Here is a 20,880-nt window from a genome sequence, read left to right on the forward strand (position 1 = left end):
CCCTGCATTGCTGGAACCCGGGCCAAGTCCCTTCCTGTTCTCTGAGGTCACATTAGAACAGTGGTCCTCACATTCCTGTTTTACTTAGGAACACAGTTCAGAGGCAATCTTACCTACAACTTCAGGCCCCTGGGCTCAAAGATGGGGGCCAGAGCCCTCCCCACTCTTAAGTTTGCTCAATAATTTACTCCAAACACTGGGTAGATCAGATCCAGTCCACAGACCGAATGGCAACTTTTTTGGTTCAGGTACTTCCGAGGCCCTTGCAGCTCTGAGAGTACAGCTCAACCCACGTCCTCACTGCCTGATACTTGGGAATTAATGTCACCTGGGCTTCGCACCAACCTGGAAGTTTGGCCAAGTCTGAGAAGAGCCTCCCTCCCCTCACATGGGCACAATCTCTGCCCAGAATCCTGGGTCAGAGCCCACCTTTTCTACCCAGCACCCGAAGGCACCCCCCACACCATGCCCCCAAATTGCCAATCTAACTCCCCATGGCAGCCCTCGGTCCGTAGTTCATGGGCCACCTGCCAGGAAGGCGTCTTACTCCTCTGCCCACCTAAATGTCACCGCAGTTCGGGGCCACTCGGGAGCCCTCCCCAGCAGCTGGCACCAGAACCTAACACCGTGTGTGTACCTGGCAGTAGGCAAGGAATACAAGCATCTGGTAAGTACCAAGCAGGTGTGAGAGGAGAGGAGTGCGAAGAGGGGAGAGGCAGGAAGGGACATGGAATTTTTATTTATTTATTTATTTATTTATTTTTATTTTTTTAAGATTTATTTTTTAGAGAGCGAGCGAGAGAGAAACAGCATGAGAGGGGAGAGGGTCAGAGGGAGAAGCAGGCTCCCCGCCGAGCCGGGAGCCCGATGTGGGACTCGATCCCAGGACCCTGGGATCATGACCTGAGCCGAAGGCAGTCGCTTAACCAACTGAGCCACCCAGGCGCCCAAGGGACATGGAATTTTTAAAACCCAGCCTACTTCCTTCAGTCTCTAGTCATTCCCCGCATGTGTCCTACACTCCTGCCACCTCAAGCTCCTGTCCCCGTTCCCTGTGCTCTCCTACCTCCATGCTAACACCTGTGACTCGGGTGCTCTTCAAAACCGGCCTCCTGTGGAACAGCCTCCCTGTTCTCCCACGATCGCCACTGCACCGTCTCGAGGGCCACAGCTCTCCTTGCAACGTCAGGCAGGCTACTTAACTTCTGAACGTTTCTCATTTGTAAAGTGCACGTCCCGCTACCTCTGCCCATTAGGTAGCTTTGAGGGTTCTATCTGCATGTAAAGGACTAACACATGGCAAGCATGAAAGTTTCTTCTCATGATGTAATTCGGGTGCTCCTTCTCTGAGATCCTATTTACACTATATAGTCCTAGAGGACATGTCCCTACAGCACAGCTTAGCACCCCAGTTTTCCAAACTAAGCTCCTCCGATCTCCTGCTTCCCACGGGGAGTCATAGAGGCTTCAGAGCCCGACTGTGGGGCTCTAGAACCTGTTTCAACCCTAGAAGTTTCTTGCTTTTGCTGTTTTGCACATTGGGGTTCCAGTAAGATCTCCCATAACAATAGGGCCCTGCTGCTAAAACAAATTTTTGAATGTGCCTGGTTCTGAAGCTAGTTGGGCCCTCAGTGAATCTTGTAGGTGGGGGGGGTGGGGTGGGGTGGGGGAAAGACACAGGTGTGACAAATAAACCACCTGAGAGGCGTGGAGACGGGCTCAAAGCCCTGCATTCACCGCTTTATAGTCAGAATGCATTTGGACGCCGCAGGGAGAGAGGCAAAGGCCTGATCTCAGAAAGGAAGGAGCCTTCTAGTTCGCTGGAGCCACTTCCCTCGACTTCCCTCGTCAGACTCAAAGTTCCAGAGGTGAGCCCTCCAGGCGGTCCAGGGCAGGCAGGAGATGGGACAGTGAGGGGAGGAGGCATTCTTGGGGTACAGAACCCTTGACTGCAGGGTCCAAGGGCTCTGGGCCAACCACCAGGAAGCTGTGCATCCCTACAGCCTGGGCCCCCTTGTAATCACAGTGGTAACTGTCCCCAATGTGGGCTGCTCCTGCCGGGTCCACTCGAGCAAGCCGCAAGGCCTCGCGGAAAATCCGGGGGTCAGGCTTGGGCCAGCCGGCAGCCTCAGAGGTCAGCACAAAGTCAAAGTGTTCCCGCAGGCCCAGCGCCCTCAGGATGTCCTCCAGCCGCCGGTCAAAGTTGGAGACCACTGCCAGCCTCACACCTCGTTCTCGGCACTGTCTCAGGGTGGCCTTGGCCCCCTCCAACAGCTGCCAGCTGCACGGCTTACAGAAGTCCTCATACAGCCGCTCAGCGATGGGGGCCACAGCCTGCGCGTCTCGAACACCCGCGAGCTGGAAGGTGTGCAAGACCACATCCAGCCACCACTGGCGGGAGGTGAGGCCTTGGCTCAGGCCGTAGTTGGGGAAGCTGTGGCTCTGAGTCCTGTAGGCCTGCCTGAAGGCGTGTCCCAGAGCGGCGGCCTCCACCTCCAGCCCGTGGGCCCGGGCCTTGGTGGCGTATTCCTCTCCCACAGGATGGCGGAGCCTGAGCAGTGTGTCCTTCACGTCCCACGTCAGCAGTCGTATCTGCAGCCGATGCGCCATGGGCCTGTCGGAGGGGGGCAAGTGCACCCTAAGTCCGCCAGGGGTTAAAGAGAAACTGAGCCAGACAAGACCCCCCCCCCCCCACCCACAACCTAAAGGTCTTCTCTCTCCGGGCCTTGTGGGCCAGAGTTGTGGCACGTCCTCATAGCAGAAGATCCTGGAATGAGACGGCAGTGAGGTAGAAGTTCAGACCTTGGGGTCAGAGCCAGACTGGGTTCAAATTCTGGCACTTCCCACTTTGTGACCCTAGGAGTGTCACTCTCTGAATCTCTGTCTCCTGACTGAAGAGGAGCACGATGTGCCAACCTCACGAGACTGTTGCATGAAATGAGATCATCCGTTCATTCCACAAATTTCTGGGCACCTACTATGTGCTAGATGCTAGGGAACAGGATAGATTTCCAGCCCTCCTAGCATTTACAGGCTTTAAAGAATACGAGACACAGATATTAGACAAAGAACTATACAAACACTGAAGTATAACAAAGTCAGCATGTGCCATAAGGATATAAACCCAGGGATCCCATCTGTGTTGAACTTTCTAAGTAAGTCAAGTTTCGGGGGAGATCTGAAGAATGACTATGCAGGAAATGGAGGTGGTTAAGTGTTCCTGGCACTGGAAACACCAAGTGCAAAGGCCCCGAGGTAGGTCAACGGCAAGTCTGCTGCTTTGGGTAGACAGGGCCCACTGTGGCAGGGCCTTGTAGGTCAAGGTAAGGAAACAATTGTGATTGCTATTACTATTGTTAACAATACCAAAGACACAGGGTCCTTGCAGACCATGTAACAGACCCCTTGTTTATCAGGGAAGACTGAGCCAGAGAGGGGCAGATACTAGCCTAAGGTACACAGCCAGCACCAGAACCCAAACTTCCAGACTCTGGCCAGTGCTCCCTTCTACTGCATCATGCTTAGACAAATTTGGATTTTAAAACAATCTGATTTGGGTGAATCGGCACAGCACAGGGCCAAAGGCAGACAGAGCCAGGTCCTGTCTCTAAGCCTCCTATGTGTCTTTACTGGCGGTAACAAGGTCTGCCTAGGTGGGGAGCCAGTAAAAGGATTACTGACTCCATGCCCAAGAAGCAAGTCCTCAGCCTGCTGTCGGGAGGCTGGGTGCAGCTTCTTGCCCCACACAGTCGATTCCAGACAATCCCAGGCGGTCTGGGGGAAACCTGAGGGTCCAGAGTTTCAGAGTACAGCCAAGTTGCTGCTGAGGAAGGGCAGTGGCTGGCGAAGCCGGGGGCAAGCCGTAGGGGGAAGTCTGACAAGGAAATGAATTTAAGTCAATCTGGAAATTAGGGAGAGCCATCCAAAAACCCTCCCACTTTACTGGTGGGTACATGGAGGCCCAGTGAGGGGCGGGAAGTCGCGCAAGGCCACGCCGGGAGTCACGGGCCCGGCTAAGACTAGAACAAAGAGCTCTGGCTCCCGACCCACAGCGTCTTCCATTTCTGGAAGCCGGGGCTGAGGCCTCTGGGCTGCAAGCCTGAATTTCTCGGCCTTCCTCCTCACCTCCAGGGCTCGATGGGGACAAAGTCCAGGTAGCCCGCTGTTAGAGCGAAATCTCCACGGCTGCCATTTGCAGCGTGACCTTGGGCGTGACGTGGCTGCGGCCGGCCTCCTGGAGGCCCCTTCCCAGCTCCGGCGCGCTCCGACCGCTCGGGGCGGACCCCCGGTCCCCAGCCTCCCGGGATCCAGACACAGCGGACCCGGACGGAAGCCAGTCCTTAGGAAGCCGGGCAGCCAGCTACCTCCGGCGAGCTGCGCAGGCGCTCCGCGGCCCCCACGGAACCGGGGACCCGCCTCCTCACGCCCCACCCCTCCTGGCCCCGCCCCTGGCCCTCCGCCCGCCCCTCTCCTCCTCCCGCGGTCCCCCCCACCTCTCCCCTGCCACAGTCCTCTCCGCTCCCTCCCGTCGCGCCCTCACCTGCCTCCTCGCACCCTCACCTGCCTCCCCGCCCCCGGCGCCCTCGGTCACCCGGCTGCCCCTTCCTTTCCATCTCCCTCTCATTACCCGTCCCGCCCCCTCCGCCCCGCTCCCCGCATCTCTGGGTCACCTTGCACACTCTCCTCCCTTTCTGCCTGCCCGCCCTCGCTGACTTCTCCCCCTTTGGGCGCTTTCTCTCTCCTCCACTTCTCGCAGACCCCTCCGCCTTCCTCGGATCCAGACACTCCCGGGAGGTCTCCAGGCTGACTTGGGAAGAGGGGGATCTGGGTCCCGGCCTGGCTTGCTGAGTGCTGTGTGGACTTGGGCCAGGCGCTGCCCCTCTCTGGTTTGAGTCTCCAGTCGGTACTAGGAAGGAATTGCTTTCATTTGGAAACTTGTCTAACCCAAGACATTCTGCTGAGAGTAGAGTCCTCTGCAGTAACCTAGCTGGGTTTTTTTTTTTCTTTTGATGTAAAAATAATCATCTTCAAAAATGTTTTAAAATACAAAGTGTACAAAGTAAAAAGCGAAAGCCAATCTCACTCACTTCTCATTGAGCATCGGTCTGCTCTGTGCCTGACGGTGCGAAAAAAGACAGGATTCCTGCCTTCACGGAACCCGGGTGGGGCAGACACAGACCAAGTAAATACACAAGCTTTCAGGTAGTGATGAGTGTTATAAAGGCAATAAAATCAGAATGGCGCCATGAGCAGGGCCAGGGCCTCTCTGGATGAAGTTAGGGGAGGGGCAAAGATCTGAACAGCCAGGTGAAGATTAAGGGACGGGTACTGAAGGTGAGCCACTGGCAAAAGCAAACTGAGCAAGGGCAGTGGCCCCTGGAGGTGGGGAGACCAGGAGGACCTCGGCCCCCCACGCACTCCCCAGGGGTTGTGGCAGTGGGGCTTTGGGTCATTATGCTATTTTCCTAGGAGCACACAAACATGCATATATTTTCTTCCTTCTTCCCCTCCCCTCTCCCTTCTTTTTAAACAAATCTTCCTCCTATATTCTAAGACTGGCCTGTTCATTTCATTCAGAACCACCTCCTCCTCATTGGACCCAGGCCTGGGAGAAAATATAAAGTGCGGAGTCACAGACCTAGGCCAGCAAGGGAGAGCTTGATTCCAAAATTCATTACAAGCAGGATTCCTACAAGTGGGAGTGGAAAGGGTGAGTGGGAGGTCAGAGGTCCAGCTGTGATTCACAGAAGCCCAGAAGGTTTGAGATGGTTCAGGTTCCAGGGTCACCTAAAACCCAGCTCCTCAGGTTCTGGTCCCAGCTCTGCCACCTGGCTCTCTGTGAACCCTTCACTGAATTCTTTTCCTCTCTGGGCCTCAGTCTCCAATCTGCAAAATGGGGAGATTGAACAAAATAACTTCCAGCTGAAGTCCAGGCCAGCTTCTAAGTTAATTTCCAAGGTAATTAACTTTGTCGGCGGGACCTGAGTTCCTCCATGTACAAATAGAGCATGCTTACATCAAGATTAAGTGAGAGCACATGAAAAAGCTCTTTGAGAAGTAGATGATTATTTTTTTTAAAAATATTTTATTTACTTGAGAAAGATAGCAGACAGAGGGAGAGGGAGAAGCAGACCCCTGCTGAGCAGGGAGCCAGCCTCGGGGCTGGATCCCAGGACCCCGGGATCAGGACCTGAGCCCAAGGCAGACGCTTAACCGGCTGAGCCACCCAGGTACCCCAGATGATTCTTTAAAAAAAAATTTTAGGGGCACCTGGCTGGCTCAGTCAGTAGAGCATGGGACTCTTGATCTCGGGGTCACGACTTTGAGCCCCACATTGAGCATAGGGATTACTTAAAAAATAGTAATAAAAAAATGTTTTGAGTATAGCTGACACACAGTTACATTAGTTTCAGGTGTACGACATAGTGATTCAACCTCTGCAGACACTCTGCTCACAAGCGTAGCTACCGTCGGTCACCGCCCAACAGTATATACAGCATTGACGTATTCTCCGCGCTGTCACTTTCATCCCTGTGACTTACTCCACACCTGGAAGCCTGCATCTCCCACTCCCCTGCACCTGTGTTGCCCATCCGTCCACCCCCTGGAAGATGATTCTTTTCACATAGTTGAGTCTCCTGAGAGGTTAAGGGCTTTGTTTGGTCCCATAACTATTTCAACCCCAGGCATCTGTTGCACACGGCGGGCAAGTCCATTATAATCTACATGAGTGTGCCCTCTGGAGGTGTGGCCCTGATTTGACTGTTTGCCCTTTCGGTTCTGTCTCTTCGAATAACTTTTCAGCAGAGATTTAAAAAAAAAAAAAAGCCTTGAGTGTCACAGGAAAGCCAATGACAGGTCCCCACTATTCGGAAAACAAACTTCTTTTTGATTTGCCAGTTCAAAAATGGGTACACTTGGGGCCACGTCAGGATTCCTCCTTTCCTAGTTGGGAAGTTGGTAGTAAAGTGGCTGGTTAAAATGCCTGTTTGTTGGGACCCTCAACCATATGCCCACTGAGGTTGTAGTGAAAAATTGGTGGAACTTAACAGCTATTTGTTGTGGCTTCGGGAAGGTCCTACAAGAAACAGACGAGCTACCATCTAAGCAGGCACATCGGAGGGAAATAAAGTCAAGACTCACTGAGAGGCCCTGCATGCCCACCAGTTGTCTGCAATGCTTGGAAGTCTGAGGCCATGCCTTGCCAATCGTGGAAGCTGCATTCTCTCTGCACCAGGATAAAATTACCACTAGTGAGAGGAGAGCATGCAGCAGCCGACGGGCTGTGGAGCTAGAGCCCCCAGCACCGCCCAAAGCCTCCCAGCTCGCCTGCCTGGCCATTCTCTGTACACAAAACATAGCTGCGCTGGAGCAGATACTGAGCGGGCACCTCCGGTGACAAATCGACTCCAGAGGGCACCACTTCACACAGGCCACCATGCCTGAGGCAATGCAGCCCTTGGCCTGCCCCATTGTAATAGCATCATGTTCGATTCCGAATTTGGCTACTGTTTACTGGGAGATGGTGTGGCACAGTGGTCCAGGGTAGAGGCCTTGGAGTTGAACTATGTGGGTTCCAATCCTGTCTCTGATGGTTCAGGGACAGGGTTCTAGACCCAGTTCTGCCACAAACTAGTAGAACGGCCTTAGGTGAGTCATAAGCTCTCTAGATACTCCCTCATTGCAAACCCAAGCTAAATTTAGGACTACCACTCGACCCTCCCTTCTAAGCTTTCCCATCCTAGTCAATGTCCCACCAGCCACCAAGAGCTCAAGCCACGTTCATCCTTCCCAGCTAATCTACCTCCCCCAACCCCACTGTCACCACTCCAGTCCAGGTTACACATTTTCCCATCTGCACTTTGCCAGTGCTCTCAAATGTTTTCATAAAATGCAAAATCAGAGCGAGTCGTGTTCGCTGCTTAAAATCCTTCAAATGGCTTTCCTTTCTCTTGCAATAAAGTCTGGGAAGACTCCCCATCTTCCATAAACATGGTTTTTGAGCCCTGCACGGTTTGGGCCTGGTCTCTCTCCCTTTCTAGTTCAGGCCATCTCTTTTTTCGTCCTCCACTCTGCTCCAGCCACACCTGCTTTGTGTTCTAGCTCATTCTAGAGGCAGAGTTCCCTCTGCCAGGAATGCTCTTTGCTTGGCTGCTCATCCCTCCGGTCTAGGCTTAAACGTCAGCCTCTCACGGAAGCGTTTTCTGATCCTTCAAACCCGGTCAGGTCCTGGTGGCCTCCCTCATAGCACCTGTCACAACGTCCCTGGAGACACATCTGCCTCCTAGTTCTCCTCAGTCCACTTAACGTTTACTTCTGGAGGTTCTGGACACACATAATTTTTGCCTCCCGTGGGGTTTATACCTAAAGAGCAGTGTCTGTCTCCTGTCTCTCTAGGCCTACAAGAACCGGGCCTCCTATTAGCTTGGCAATGATGAATCTGGGATGCCCCTGAAGAACCTTCCCTTCCACACTAACCAGAAATGAGCTCAGGGACTGGGACCAAGGGGCCGGGAGACAAGAAGCCAATATGGCCAAAGTTCTGGTCTGGTCAGAACCCTGAGGCCCATCAGTGGCTCATCTTTAATTAGTGCTTCAGGCCTCTAGTGGGGGGCGTGGCGGTGGTGGTGGGGAATTCCAGGCTCAGACTCTTTGGAAGGTGAAGCTATATGCCTCTTCAAGCCCTGATTTTGGCTGGCTACCTCCCCAAATGCTAAGGACAGAGTGAGATCAGGTCCTCAGGTCAGCTGCAGCTCTGCGGAAGACAACTGGGAGTCGGAGGGGACTGGCCTGACACAGGAGCCGCTGGGAGTTTATAATTCTGCATTTTTTTTTTAAAGATTTTATTATTTATTTGACAGAGCGAGACACAGCGAGAGAGGGAACACAAGCAGGGGGAGTGGGAGAGGGAGAAGCAGGCTTCCCGCCGAGCAGGGAGCCCGATGCGGGGCTCGATCCCAGGACCCTGGGACTATGACCTGAGCCAAAGGCAGATGCCTAATGACTGAGCCACCCCGGTGCCCCTATAATTCTACATTTTAAAATGGATTGTACTGCTTTAAGGTCTGAGTTGAGCTTGCTTTGGCCCTAGATTTGGGATTTGTCACTTTGCAGATGGGAAGGTGGACTTGCAAAGGCCCTTAGCTGGGCCTTACCTTTTACTAGGGGAGACATGACGTGAGTCTTGGAAGAAAGCACTCAACCAGGGGCTCAAGCTAGAAACCCATGAGGGCATCCTTGTTTCCTCCTGTTCCCTGGACTTACAGTTTAGGCAAAACCTGCTCATTCTGCCTCTGGGAACGTATCCTGAACATACACCTACTTCCTCCTCTCTCCACCGCCACCACCCGGGTCCAGGCCAATGTCAGTCCTCCGCGGGGTCTCCAGGCGCCTCCCAACCAACCTCTTTTTCGCTCACCCTTTCCTTTTCACGCAGCAGCAGACTGGGGGAAGGGGAACACACGTAACTTCTAGTTAAGATCCTTCAGATCGCCTTCTACCCAATGCAAAGGAAGACCGAGCTTCCTACAAGGTGTACAGCCTACCTTTCCAACCTCCAGTCCCGTCCCCCTCCTCCGCTTCCTCACCCTGCTCCCAGCTGGGAGGCTCCTCCCGCTGCAGGACCTTTGCACACTTTGTGTCATTCTTGTGGCTTCTGATGCTCGCTCTCTGGAAAGAGCCTTTCTTGTCCCTCAGCCTCAGGGAGGGCTTCTGGACCACCCTCTCAGGAGACGCCCTTGGTCAATTATGCTGTCTCAGACCCTTTCTTTCCTTCAAAGAACTAATTATGATTTGTAATTGCTTTGTTTTCTTATTGTCGTCTGTCTCCCCATTCTCCTTGCATAGAGACAAGCTGAGATCTGTCCTGCTATATCCCCAGTACCCAGCATCATCTCTGGGCACTGAGCAGATGTTCTCAAAAATTCTCTCTTCAACAGAAAAGCTTTTTTGGTGGTGGCATCTCCAGCACTCAGAAACTCTATTTGCTTCTGAATTTCGATCCTCCGGCAGTGTTTCTGCCTATTAACAAGTAACTCTTCTCTGGGTATATGGCTGAGAGCAGAACAGGAGATCTCAGGCAGCCTGGCAACATGGGCCTGTGTGGGAATCACCTTCCAGTGGAATCGAGGCAAATCTCAACTCTAAACCTGAAGATGTCATTCTAGGCCTCCGTCCCGGCGCCCAGTTCTGCTGCCAGAGGCCTCAGGCTTTCCAGAGCTTCTCATGATACAAGGTGCAACTTGCCCTCCTCTACCCCTAACACGCCAAGCCCCCCTCCAAGGCCCCACCAAGCCTGCGCCCTTACCTCCTGGTGGCGTTCAAGCTGAGGCCACGCCAGACGAAAGAGCCGACCCAGCGGGGGCATGGGGAAGCCTGGGGGAGCCTGGGAGGCTCGAGTGGTAAGAGGGGGGCAGGCTGGCAGAAAGCACCCAGGGCTGCTGGGCGCCTGCCAGCACGTGAGTAGGAAGAGGGCATGAGGGCACAGTTCTAAAGCAGCATTTACTTTGGTTTTCACTTCTCCAAGGCCCCGGAACCTTTTAAAAGTTCTAGCTATTGCTCTTGTACGTGGTCGCCATCACTCCTCCTTCAGCCACTGCAACAGCTGAGGCGTGTAGTAGGTGATGATGATGTCAGCACCTATGGGGAGACAGAAGCAGGAAGCGGGGAGGGGCCAGGCATCAGCTGGGGGCTAACCTTCGGGGAGACCGGGGCCAAGGAGGGGGCAGGCGGCTACCACGAAGAGGCAAAGCCCGTGGGCGTCAGAACAAATGACGGAGCCCAGCTCCGGTCAGTTCGAGCTCTGCGCTCTGTGTGACCCTGGGCAAGTCATTTTCTCTTGCTGGGCCTCAGTTTGCCGTTGTATGAAACGCACGGAGGGAGAAATGAGTACGTCATAAGGGCCCTTCCCATGCTGTGTGCACACCAACACCACCAGCTCCCATTTGTGGAGCGGTGAGCACATGCCAATGACACGCATCCCCTCCCGCAATGCTCCAGGCGACACGCCTCGGGTATTTTATCCCCGGTCTGCAGACAAGGTCACTGAGGTGCACAGAGGCGCCTCGGCTAAGGTCTCAACACCAAAAAGTAACAGACGGCTCTGCTTTCTTCACTGTCGCGCGTTGGGTTCTGCAGCTCCACGGCCCCTCCTCACCCTGTCTCTCTCTAGATCACTGGTATCCCCAGGCCTAAGACTCCAGGCTGTCTCATGACTTAATTTTGTCCTCTGGGCAAAGTGCCCATCAGCCCCGTGGCACAGGTCAGGAAACCCCAGCGCCCCTGTTTACCTGCGCGGCGGAAGGCGGTCATGGCCTCCAGGACAGCAGCCTTGAGATCAAACGCCCCGGCCCGGGCTCCATGCCACAGCATGGCGAACTCTCCAGAAACGTGGTACACGGCAAGTGGGAGCTCAGGGTGCTGTGGAAAAGCAGTGGCAGGTGGACAGGTGGAGGTGTGGAACCTCTGGAGTGTCCCTTCCTGCCTGCCCAACCTGAGAGCATCTTGAGCCCCATGCCGTGTCCCGAGTGTTGGCAGCCGGGCCCGTTCTTTTTTTTCCCTTAAAGATGTACTTATTTTAGAGCGGGGAGGGGCAGAGGGACAGGGAGAGAGAGAACCCCAAGCAGACTCCCCACTGAGCGCAGAGCCCAGTGCTCAACCCCACGACCCGGGCCAAAACCAAGAGTCAGACGCTCGACCAACTGAGCCCCCCAGGCGCCCCAGGCCGCCCCATTCTTGAACTGTGAAAGCACAGCAGCTCGAAGGCTCCGGCCAGGCCTGGGGCAGATGCCCATGGTGGTTCCTGGGCAGGGGCGCGGTGGCAGGATTCCTGCTCAGGGCCAGGTCGCTCTGAACTCAGGGGGTCTGCAGTCTCTGAGCCTGAGATCCCAGAGTCTGCGGACAAACCCGCTCATCTCCCTGGGCCCCTGCCTGCTCACCTTGTCCTTCACCTCCCGCACGATGTCCAGGTAGGGCATGCCCGGCTTCACCATGAGCACGTCGGCTCCTTCCCGTACGTCCCGGGCCTAAGGGACGAAATACTCCGTGGGGAGGGCCCAGGAGGCAAGATGGGAGGGGGACCGGCCGGTGGGCTCAAGCTCTGGTCACTCACCACTGCTCGGAGGGCCAGGCCTCGGGCTCCCGGCGGCAGCTGGTAGCAGCGGCGGTCTCCAAAGGCTGGGCTGGACTGAGCCGCATCCCTGGGAAGCAGAGGCATCAGCGCGGGGTGGGGGGTGTCCAGCTTTGGGCGAATAGGTCAGGGAAAGCTCGAAAGCAGACCCCTGCCAATCCCCACTCACCGGAAAGGTCCGTAGAAACAGGACGCAAATTTGGCACTATAGCTCATCACTGATACCTACGGGAGACAAACAGGGGTCAAGGTCCAGGCAGCCCTTTTCAGACGTCCCAGGGTGAGGTGACAGGGAGAGGAAGGATGTAGGCTGGGAAGTGGAATGCCTGCGGTCTAGTCCCATTAAAGCTCTGGGCCTTGATTTCCCCATGTGAAGTACGGAGGTTGAGACGGATCTCAAAGGCCTCGTCCAGGGCTGTCTTCACTTCCGGGATTCTTAGCAGATACAGGGATAGGGCTGGTCCAGGCTTTCTCCGTACCTTCCCCACACCCCTCGCCACACTCCCCGCCCCTACCCTGTTGCCAAGTCCATGGGCCATCAGAGCCTCCTTGATGGCTTCCACACGTCCGTCCATCATGTCCGATGGGGCTACCACCTGACATCCTGAGGGGCAGAGGGTGGCCTTCAGAACTTTGGGATCCTCCTATCCACTCTGCCACCTCCCCGACCCGGAGCTGCCGGTGGCTCACTCACCTGCCTTGGCATAGGCCAGTGCCACTTCCGCCAGCCGCTGGCGGCTCTCCTCAGCCTGGAATGCCCCATTCTTGCTCAGGAGCCCTGCAGGACAGACAGCTGGGTTTGGAGGAGCATCTCGGTCCCTGGCCCAGCCCACCCGGAGGAGGCCTAGGCGGAGGAAGTGCAGGTGGGGCAGGGCGGGTGAAGAGAGGGAGCTCACCACAGTGACCATGAGAGGTGTAGGGACACAAGCAGACGTCGCAGGCCACCAGGAGGCTGGGGAAGGTCTTGCGCAACAGGCGGATGGCCTCGACAGCCGGGGAGTCCTCGGAGTCGGCTGCAGAACCCCGCTCATCCTAGTGACAGGGGAAGGGCAAAGAGGTACGTCTGTAGGATGGCCAGACCTCACAGAGCCCAGCTCCCTGCACGAGGACGCAGTAAGGACTGTCCCCATTTTGCACAGGGCACTTGACCTGCCCAGTCAGGGTGGCACGGCCCTATTTAGCTTCCTGTCCCTAGGCGGGTGCTATCGTCAAGCAGGGGGCCATGTCCCCTTGCCCATGCCCCAGGGCCAGCACAAGGCCGTACTGAGGACACGGTCCATGTGGGAGCTCAGCTCACCCTCACCCGACCCTCCCTTGTCTTCCCCTCGAACTCTGCTTCTGATTTTCCACCTTGGGGACTCTGCTGGGGACTCCAAAGACCAGGACACAGCGCAGACCCTCTTCCACCAGGGGCTTCAGCATCTCTTCCAGCCGGTTCACACCATACCTGCGTGGAGGTGGGACAGAGGGGCTGAGATGAGGCAAGTGGCAGGCAAGGGTCCCCCCTCACCCCTCTGTGCTGCACACGGCACCAGGAGAGCTCAAGCCCCACAGTCCAGGGAGGGGTGGGAATGCGCCCACCAAACAGATGGGAAAACCAAGGCCCCCAGAAGCAGAGCTATGGAACTTAGCTGTGGAAGGTTCTTACTGAACTCCCATTTGCAGCTCAGCTCTCCTTTGCAATAGACTCTGCTATGATGTCTCTGGTGGGTGAATGGGCAGCTCATTCCTTTATGGGGCTGCCTCTTCTGTTCTCGAACAACTTTGGCCCCGAGAAAACCCTTTTCTCTACTGAGCTGAAGTGAGCTCCTCCAGATCTTCTACCTCCTGGGTCTGCTTCCTGGCACCTCCAGCTGGGAAATCTCTCCCGCCACCCTCCCCTGGCCCTCCCCACCACGTCTCCTACCTGGCTACTCCTGGGAGGCTGTCGATGGGCTGTACGTCATCGGGAACGTCCCTGCAAGAGCGGGGGGTGGGGGATGGGCTGTGGACTGGTAGCTGTGGGAAGGGCCGGTGGTGAGGGAGGGCCCGGGAGGGATGGCTGGGGAGATGGGAAGGAGTATGAAAGTGGGGATGGAGGGAGGAGGTTGGGGTCCAGTGTCTGGTTCCCTGCCTGGCCAAGCCCAGGGCCTGAAATAATAATAGGAATAGCGAGAGTGACAGTGACAACAGAAGCAACGGGGGCTTCAGCATCTCTTCCAGCCGGTTCACACCACACCTGCGTGGAGGTGGGACAGAGGGGCTGAGATGAGGCAAGTGGCAGGCAAGGGTCCCCCCTCACCCCTCTGTTCTTTAGTAAAAGAACTAAAAGAACACTAAATCATACGAAGGAGTCAAGTGGCTACAAACTTGGGATTCTGAAGTCAGAAGGCCCTTGCCTGCGATCCCAGCCACTTACTGGCTGGGTGACCTGGGCCAAGTTGCACCATCTCTTTGAGCCTCAGGGCCCTTCATCTGTATTTGGGTGGATTCGTTCATTCATTCAACGAATGGTGAACGAATGGCCTTACTACGTGCCAGGTACTATTTACTCTCTGGAGATACAAAGTGAACAAAACAGACACAAATCCCTGCCCTCGTGGAGAGGACACTCTAGGGAACAATATCCATTCTTCCCTCATATGAAAACTGTCAGGACTGAAGGAGATAATGCACGTACGCTGCTTAGCACAGTACCTGGTACACAGTCAGCAGTCAATAAATGTCAACCATTGCTATTAGGAATAATCATGGCTGCCACCTCTTACACATACACAGCTCTTTACAACCTACAGAACGAACGCCTTCTCCGCTTCTGTCTTACCGCAAGGATGGCGGGCCAGGGTTATTATCCTTATTTTCCGGATGGGAAGACTCAGTTCTTTCCTAGTTTGATTCCTAAGACGGTTGTCCTGAACCCACTCTCTCTCCCTCTCTCTCTCTCTCTCTCACACACACACACAAACACACACACACAACAGCAGATCCGAGGCCTGGACCATTCCTGGGGACTCACGTGACAAAGATGGGATAGATGAGGTTGGAGGCGCTGAGGGGAGAGGCGGCTGCCTGCCAGGTGCGAAGCAGTGGGTGGAAGTAGCCACTGTGCAGAACCGACTGGGGCTGCATGGTGGGCAGTGTGGACTCCCAGGGCATCGGCTGTGCGCTCAGCTCTGGGGAGGGGGGGACACAACAGGATGCATGTGAGACACGGTCCCTGTCCCCAGGGGATGGTCCCATACCCCCACGCTCTTCCCGATTCTTGCCTCCCCAGCTCTCTGGCCAGTGCTCCCCGTAGCACGGCTCACCAATCCCTGCTGGTCTGTGACAAGGGTAAGTGGAGGAAGGGAAGTGGGCCCTCTGGAAACTTCCCTAGCGATCGGAACCGAATAATCTAAGATTTCAGCTTGTATTTTCTATGGTCTCTCTCTTTTTCTAAAATGACATTTCTTGGAGCGCCTGGGTGGCTCAGTCGGTTGAGGGTCTGCCTTCGGCTCAGGTCATGATACCAGGGTCCTGGGATCGAGCCCCGCGTCGGGCTCCCTGCTCAGTGGGAAGCCTGCTTCTCCCTCTCCCGCTCCCCCTGCTTGTGTTCCCTCTCTTGCTCTGTCAAATAAATAAATAAAATAAAATAAAATAAAAAATGACATTTCTCAGGGCGCCTGGGTGGCTCAGTCGGTTGAGAGTCTGCCTTCGGCTCAGGTCATGATCCCAGGGTCCTGGGATCGAGCCCTGCGTCGGGCTCCCTGCTCAGTGGGAAGCCTGCTTCGCCCTCTCCCTCTGTCTGCCACTCCCCCTGCTTGTGCGCTCTCTCTCTCTGTCAAGTAAATAAATAAAATCTTTTTAAAAAAATAAATAAAATGACATTTCTCCAGCAATTCAATACAAATTTTATTTTATTTTTTTGTATTTTATTAAAAAAAAAAAATCAATCTGTGATGGATTGGAAATTAGTATGAGAAGCACTGACCTAGCCAACATTTAAACTTTGTTTATTCCATGAAAAATGTGCAGGTGCTTGGCAGAAATTTTAGATAAGCAAGCAAGAGAAAAATCACCTGTAATTCTACCTCTAGAGAAAAGCACTATTAACACCCTGGTACAGAGACTTCTCCTCAGGCACAACGCACACTAAGAGGATTAACTAGCAGGTGCCTGAGAAGACAGACAGACAGACAGAACCCCTGCAGGGGGGCCATTGAAGCTTTCTTTTCCAGCCTGAGCGCCTCCTGCTGTTCCCCAAGCACCAGCCACATTTGGCCGCTTTCTGGTTCTGCTCACCCTGCTCCCTTAACCTGAAAGGTCCGTGCTCTCTGCACCACCTCCTCAGCCCCAACTCCTACCCGGTGCCCACCTTCCCTCTCCCGCTGAAGCTTCTCTTGCCCAGATCATAATCTCTCTTACATAACAGCTCTCTGTGGATCTATTTTAGCTCATTCCAGGAGACAGAGCTTCTGCAGGGCATGGTCCATGGTGAGCTCATTTCTGCACCGTCCCCCCCAGCACTCTGCCACAGGGTAAATATTTAACTACATGAAGTACAAGACAATAAGCGCTAAAAGACAGAAGGAAGCTGGGGCGTGCACATGTTTCTTGAGCACCTACTGCGTGCCAGGCCATGCCGGGCACCCGCACACGTGATTTCTCATCGAGGAGGCAATAAATTGTTTGGGCAGGGAGGGCTGATGGAGTGCGTCTCAGACAGGAGCTGCCCTAAGTGAACCATGAGCTCCAAGGCGAGTTTGGAGGTTGGAAGAAGCTTGTTGGAAGAAGACGGGGGCTTCAACTTGGTTTTTCGGGATGAGTGGGTTCGGCCTGGCAGAGGGAAAGGGGAGAATGTTCCCTCAGGAAGGGAAGAAAGGGGCAAAGGTGCGGAAGGAGGAATGGCCGTGGGCTGCTGGGAGGACTGAGGACGCAACAGAAGATGTGTGTACCAGGGAGGGGACAAGAGAAGGCCAGGCTGAGGACGGGGAAGATGAGGAGGCGGTGGCGGAGTGGCCTGCTCAGAGCCTGGCTTCAGGAGGCTAATCCTTGCAGGAGGGGCAGAGCTGACTGAGCAAAGGAGCGCAGACACTCCAGGGGGGAGTGGGGAGGGGAGGAGAGGGAAGGGCCATCATAAGGCAGCTAAGAGGCAGTCTCCTGGGGCGGATGCTCTGAGCTTGTGTGACCCAGAGGGCAATGGAGACAGGGACAAGGCAGGAAGAGGGTGGTTGGGAGCTGAGCTTTTGGAGGTGCCTGGGGAAATACCCAGTAGCCAAGGAGGGGGGTAAAAGGAGCCACCCATGTCTCCTTGTATGAATGGGACCTCAAGGCAAGGACTTATTCAAGGTTACACTTAGTGAGGTAAGAGGCTAAAACAGGCCTATAAGCCCGAGTGTCATCTCCCAGGTGGTGAGTGGGGAGTGGGGGTCCCCTAGGACACTGATCATGCCTTTTATCTCCAGTCTCTCAGGTCCCTTTAGCTCCTCCCAACCAGCTCAGGGACCCATTTTTATCCAGTACTCCTCCTTGGCAGGGTTGGGGTTATCAGGAGCCACAGAGGGACCCACCCTACCACCACACCCCCTCCAGCAAGCCACATCATCTGACGCAGAGGCAAGTCAGGCCTCCCCAAAGATGCCCCAACCCCCAGATGAGCAATCAGTTAGATGGCAGATAGAAGGTCCCGAGTGCCCATTTTGTGCAAGATTGGCTGTCAGGTCTGCTACGGGTTAGCTCAGCTCAGAGAGGTTAAGTCCTTTGCCCAAGACCACACAGTTGGTTAGTAAATGAGCCAGAATTTGAATCTGTTCTAGACAATGAGTATAGGGTTTTATCTACCATACCCCTTAGTCCTGATGAACACTTGATTCCTCAAGCATCTCTCTGGCTATACTATCTGCCTGGTGAGTCAGAGAGATGGAGGATACACAAGAGAAAAATATACTGAGTGTATGTTATGTGCTAGGCTCTGAGAGGTTAAGTGACTTGCTCCATGTCATTCTGGAGAGTCAAGTTGTTTTTTGAACACGCCTCTGATTCACTTCCCAGAGAACAACCTTTGTAGCAGGACTCTGGCTTCTGGAATCCAAAGCTGCATTCTACTGGCCTCAACTCCCCATCTGTTTTAGAAGGCTGGGCAAGCACATGCCTTCTGCTTATCAGAAGCAGCAGAGCAGGGCTGCTCAGGAGCTTTGCAGCCCCAATTGTACCATGAGGAGGTGGGGGGGGTGGTTGGTGGGAGGGGCAAGGGAGGGGCAAGGGAGAAGGGTGAGAGTGTAAGGAGGAGGCCTGACTAGGGCACTTCTACTTACATCTGTTTAATTTTAGGGTTAGGGAGAGATTTGCTTTGAGAAACGGGTGTCAGTGCTGAGAAAAATTTTAAAACATTGAAAATCACCAATGCTGTTCATCTCTTACATTCTGAAGTGGAAAATGAGGTGCAGAGAGGCGACAGGACTTGTTTGACATTGAGCAGTGAGTGAGGTGCAGAGCTGGCCCTGACCATGAGTCTCCTGCCTTCTAGTCCAGTGCCCTGTCACCTCAACCACACATGGGCATTCTGTTACAGCAGGAACTTAATAAGTATCTGTGGAACAGAAAAACAGCCCCTGAGCCAGAGCTGCCTGTTTGCAGAGCCAAATCCATGCCAAGGTTTTGCTTTGCAAAACGTCCCTCAAGACTGGGAGATTTCTACATACTTGGGAGGGCACTTCTTCCAAATCAAGGGAGCCTCCAAGCCACAGCTTAAGTCCTGTTACACCTCACTGAAGACAGTAGCGAGTCACCTTGGGACCCAGCACCTATGCTCACCCACATGAGAACAGGTTAGCTTAGCTGGAAGGCAGGACAGGGCAGTGCAGAAAGAACCTTGTTTCAGGGTCACACAGTCCCACATCTGCTCTGTGTTCTGTGTGTGACTTTGGGCAAGGCTGCTGGCCTTTCAGAGTCTTTATTTCATAACCTATAAAATGGGAATGATACTATCAAACTTGCAAAGCTGCAGAAATGAGATTAGAGCAGCCCAGGGAACGTGTACCTACTTTTATCATCATTAGGAGCAGAAGTGAGCTGGAAGTAGCCCACCCCCCTACTCCCCAGAGTCCACACAGCTGTGTGTTCTGCTCCATACCCGGGAGGGAGAACTTTCTATCTTGGAAGAACTTTTCTATCTTGGAAGCCGCAGGGTCTTCCAAGATATCTCAGGTGGGGTCTCTGCCTTCCAGCAGCTTCTGTGGTGCGAAGTGATCACCAGAGACTGCAGCAGAGGGGTGGACTAGATGCTATCTATGGGAGGGGTCTGTGTCTCTAGGAGTCAAGCACGGCTTCATGGAAGAGGCAGCTCTGCAGACTGATTATGAAGGTATCTCCTTCCTTAGAAGGCAACTTCCCCAATCTGGGAGTAACAAAGTTGGGCCCTAAGAGCTGACACTGTGGGGAGGAGGGTTAGAAGGAGCTGCAGGCCTGAAACCCGCCCCCCCCCCCCCCCGCGATGCTGTGCTCTGCTGAGGATTTCAGAGGCTGTTGTCTTGGCACAGACGGTTGGGAGCTGCCAGCTGGGGAGAAGGCAGTCAGGAGGGCCAGCTAAGGTGGAAGGTGGCCAGGCCTGAGAAATCCAAAGCCCCAGAAGGGCCCAGGATAGCAGACGTCAGGCAGTTCTGAAAAGGGACCAACTAACTGCCTGTTTATTCAACCAGCATTTCCTGAAATATCTACCCTGGACTTGCCCCAGTGCTAGATACAGGGATTAAAGAGAAGCATGAGACCCAGGCCTTGCTTAACCTAGGTAGGGCTTTGAAGAGCCCAACCTCTTCTGGGTTTAGCCATCTGGACCTGCAGGGAGAATCTGCCAGTTCCACAGACTCCTAGAATATCTTGGCTAAGAGAATGCTTCAAGCTTGTTGATTACATAATTGAAACGATGATGAAACTGGGCTCAGAGAAAGAGAGACACTGGCCCAAGATCAGGCAAGGGGTCAGCAGCAGATCTGGGGCTAGAATCCAGGTCTTCAGCAGCCCAGACCTCAGTGCCCACCTCGATACTTTAAGTACAGATTTCAAAGCTGCGCTTACCAGCAGCAGTGGCCTTGTGGAGAATTCTGGATGAAGGGGGTGGGGGAGAAAGGAGATAGAACGTTGAATCTGGACTTGGCTGCACTTGGCAGCCTGACGGTTAAGCACATGGGTTTTGGAGTCTGCAGACATGGGTTCAAATCCTAATCCCGTCACTTTCCAGCTGTGTGATCTGTTTCTGCACCTGGTAAGTGGTGACTTGAACCGACCTCAAAGGGCTGTTGTAGACTTAATGGGCCAGTGGATGTGACTTATGTCTAAGTCTAGCACAAAGCAACTGTTACTGCCTCCACTTCCCTCCCCCGTCCTTCGAGGCACTTTGGGTTCTGTACCCATGGAGAATGCCCTAGGCGTCTCCAAGGGAGTGGACCCCAGAGAGGAGAGGCAGAGCCCGGAGCCAAGCCCCCAAGGGTACAGCCACGCGGGGACCCCAATCCCGGCTGCAGCAGGGCAATCTAAGAGTCCAAACAAGGGCTCCACAAGGACTCTGTCCCCGGCTGCACCGCCAGCGCTTCAGGCGCACGGCACATTGGGGCCTGGGGACAAGGGACTCTTCGTGTCACAGCCCCACCTCCAAGCCCGCCATCTCCCTGAGTCCGGCCCCCACTCACCTGCTTCCTCAAGGGCTCCCAGCTGCCGCTCCCGCCACCGCCGTAGCGCGTTCTAGTCTCCCGGGGCCCACGTGGGGGCGGGGCGGCTCACCCGGAAGCAGCTCCCCCCTT

At 54.6% G+C, this 20,880-nt stretch overlaps 2 protein-coding genes across 2 annotated transcripts; both read right to left on the reverse strand.

Annotated features, from left to right (window-relative positions):
• Nucleotides 1-896: 896 nt before the first annotated feature.
• Nucleotides 897-4,345, reverse strand: HDHD3 (haloacid dehalogenase like hydrolase domain containing 3). The gene is made up of 2 exons (XM_021691449.2): nucleotides 4,126-4,345; nucleotides 897-2,614 (listed from the first exon to the last, which is right to left on the reverse strand). The coding sequence occupies exon 2, from the start codon at nucleotides 2,608-2,610 to the stop codon at nucleotides 1,855-1,857; it is 756 nt and encodes a 251-aa protein (XP_021547124.1). The 5' UTR covers nucleotides 2,611-2,614; nucleotides 4,126-4,345; the 3' UTR covers nucleotides 897-1,854.
• Nucleotides 4,346-8,984: 4,639 nt separating this feature from the next.
• Nucleotides 8,985-20,880, reverse strand: ALAD (aminolevulinate dehydratase). The gene is made up of 12 exons (XM_021691217.2): nucleotides 20,770-20,880; nucleotides 15,123-15,279; nucleotides 14,034-14,084; nucleotides 13,478-13,574; nucleotides 13,024-13,159; nucleotides 12,822-12,905; nucleotides 12,643-12,731; nucleotides 12,297-12,352; nucleotides 12,110-12,197; nucleotides 11,937-12,023; nucleotides 11,289-11,418; nucleotides 8,985-10,638 (listed from the first exon to the last, which is right to left on the reverse strand). Exons 2-12 carry the CDS (start codon nucleotides 15,260-15,262, stop codon nucleotides 10,577-10,579), a joined length of 1,020 nt encoding a protein of 339 aa, XP_021546892.1. The 5' UTR covers nucleotides 15,263-15,279; nucleotides 20,770-20,880; the 3' UTR covers nucleotides 8,985-10,576.

The sequence above is a fragment of the Neomonachus schauinslandi genome, chromosome 13 (assembly GCF_002201575.2).
Source record: "Neomonachus schauinslandi chromosome 13, ASM220157v2, whole genome shotgun sequence".
Taxonomy (NCBI): domain Eukaryota; kingdom Metazoa; phylum Chordata; class Mammalia; order Carnivora; family Phocidae; genus Neomonachus; species Neomonachus schauinslandi.

Excerpts from the sequence above, each read along its gene's own strand:
- HDHD3 (XM_021691449.2), bottom strand. The coding sequence starts at position 2,610 with ATGGCGCATCGGCTGCAGATACGACTGCTGACGTGGGACGTGAAGGAC.
- ALAD (XM_021691217.2), bottom strand. The coding sequence starts at position 15,262 with ATGCCCTGGGAGTCCACACTGCCCACCATGCAGCCCCAGTCGGTTCTG. Across the intron at positions 13,575-14,033 it reads AGCCTCCCAGGAGTAGCCAG|GTATGGTGTGAACCGGCTGG; the intron begins GTAGGAGACGTG and ends ACCTCCACGCAG. Across the intron at positions 12,024-12,109 it reads GCCTGGCCCTCCGAGCAGTG|GCCCGGGACGTACGGGAAGG; the intron begins GTGAGTGACCAG and ends TTCGTCCCTTAG.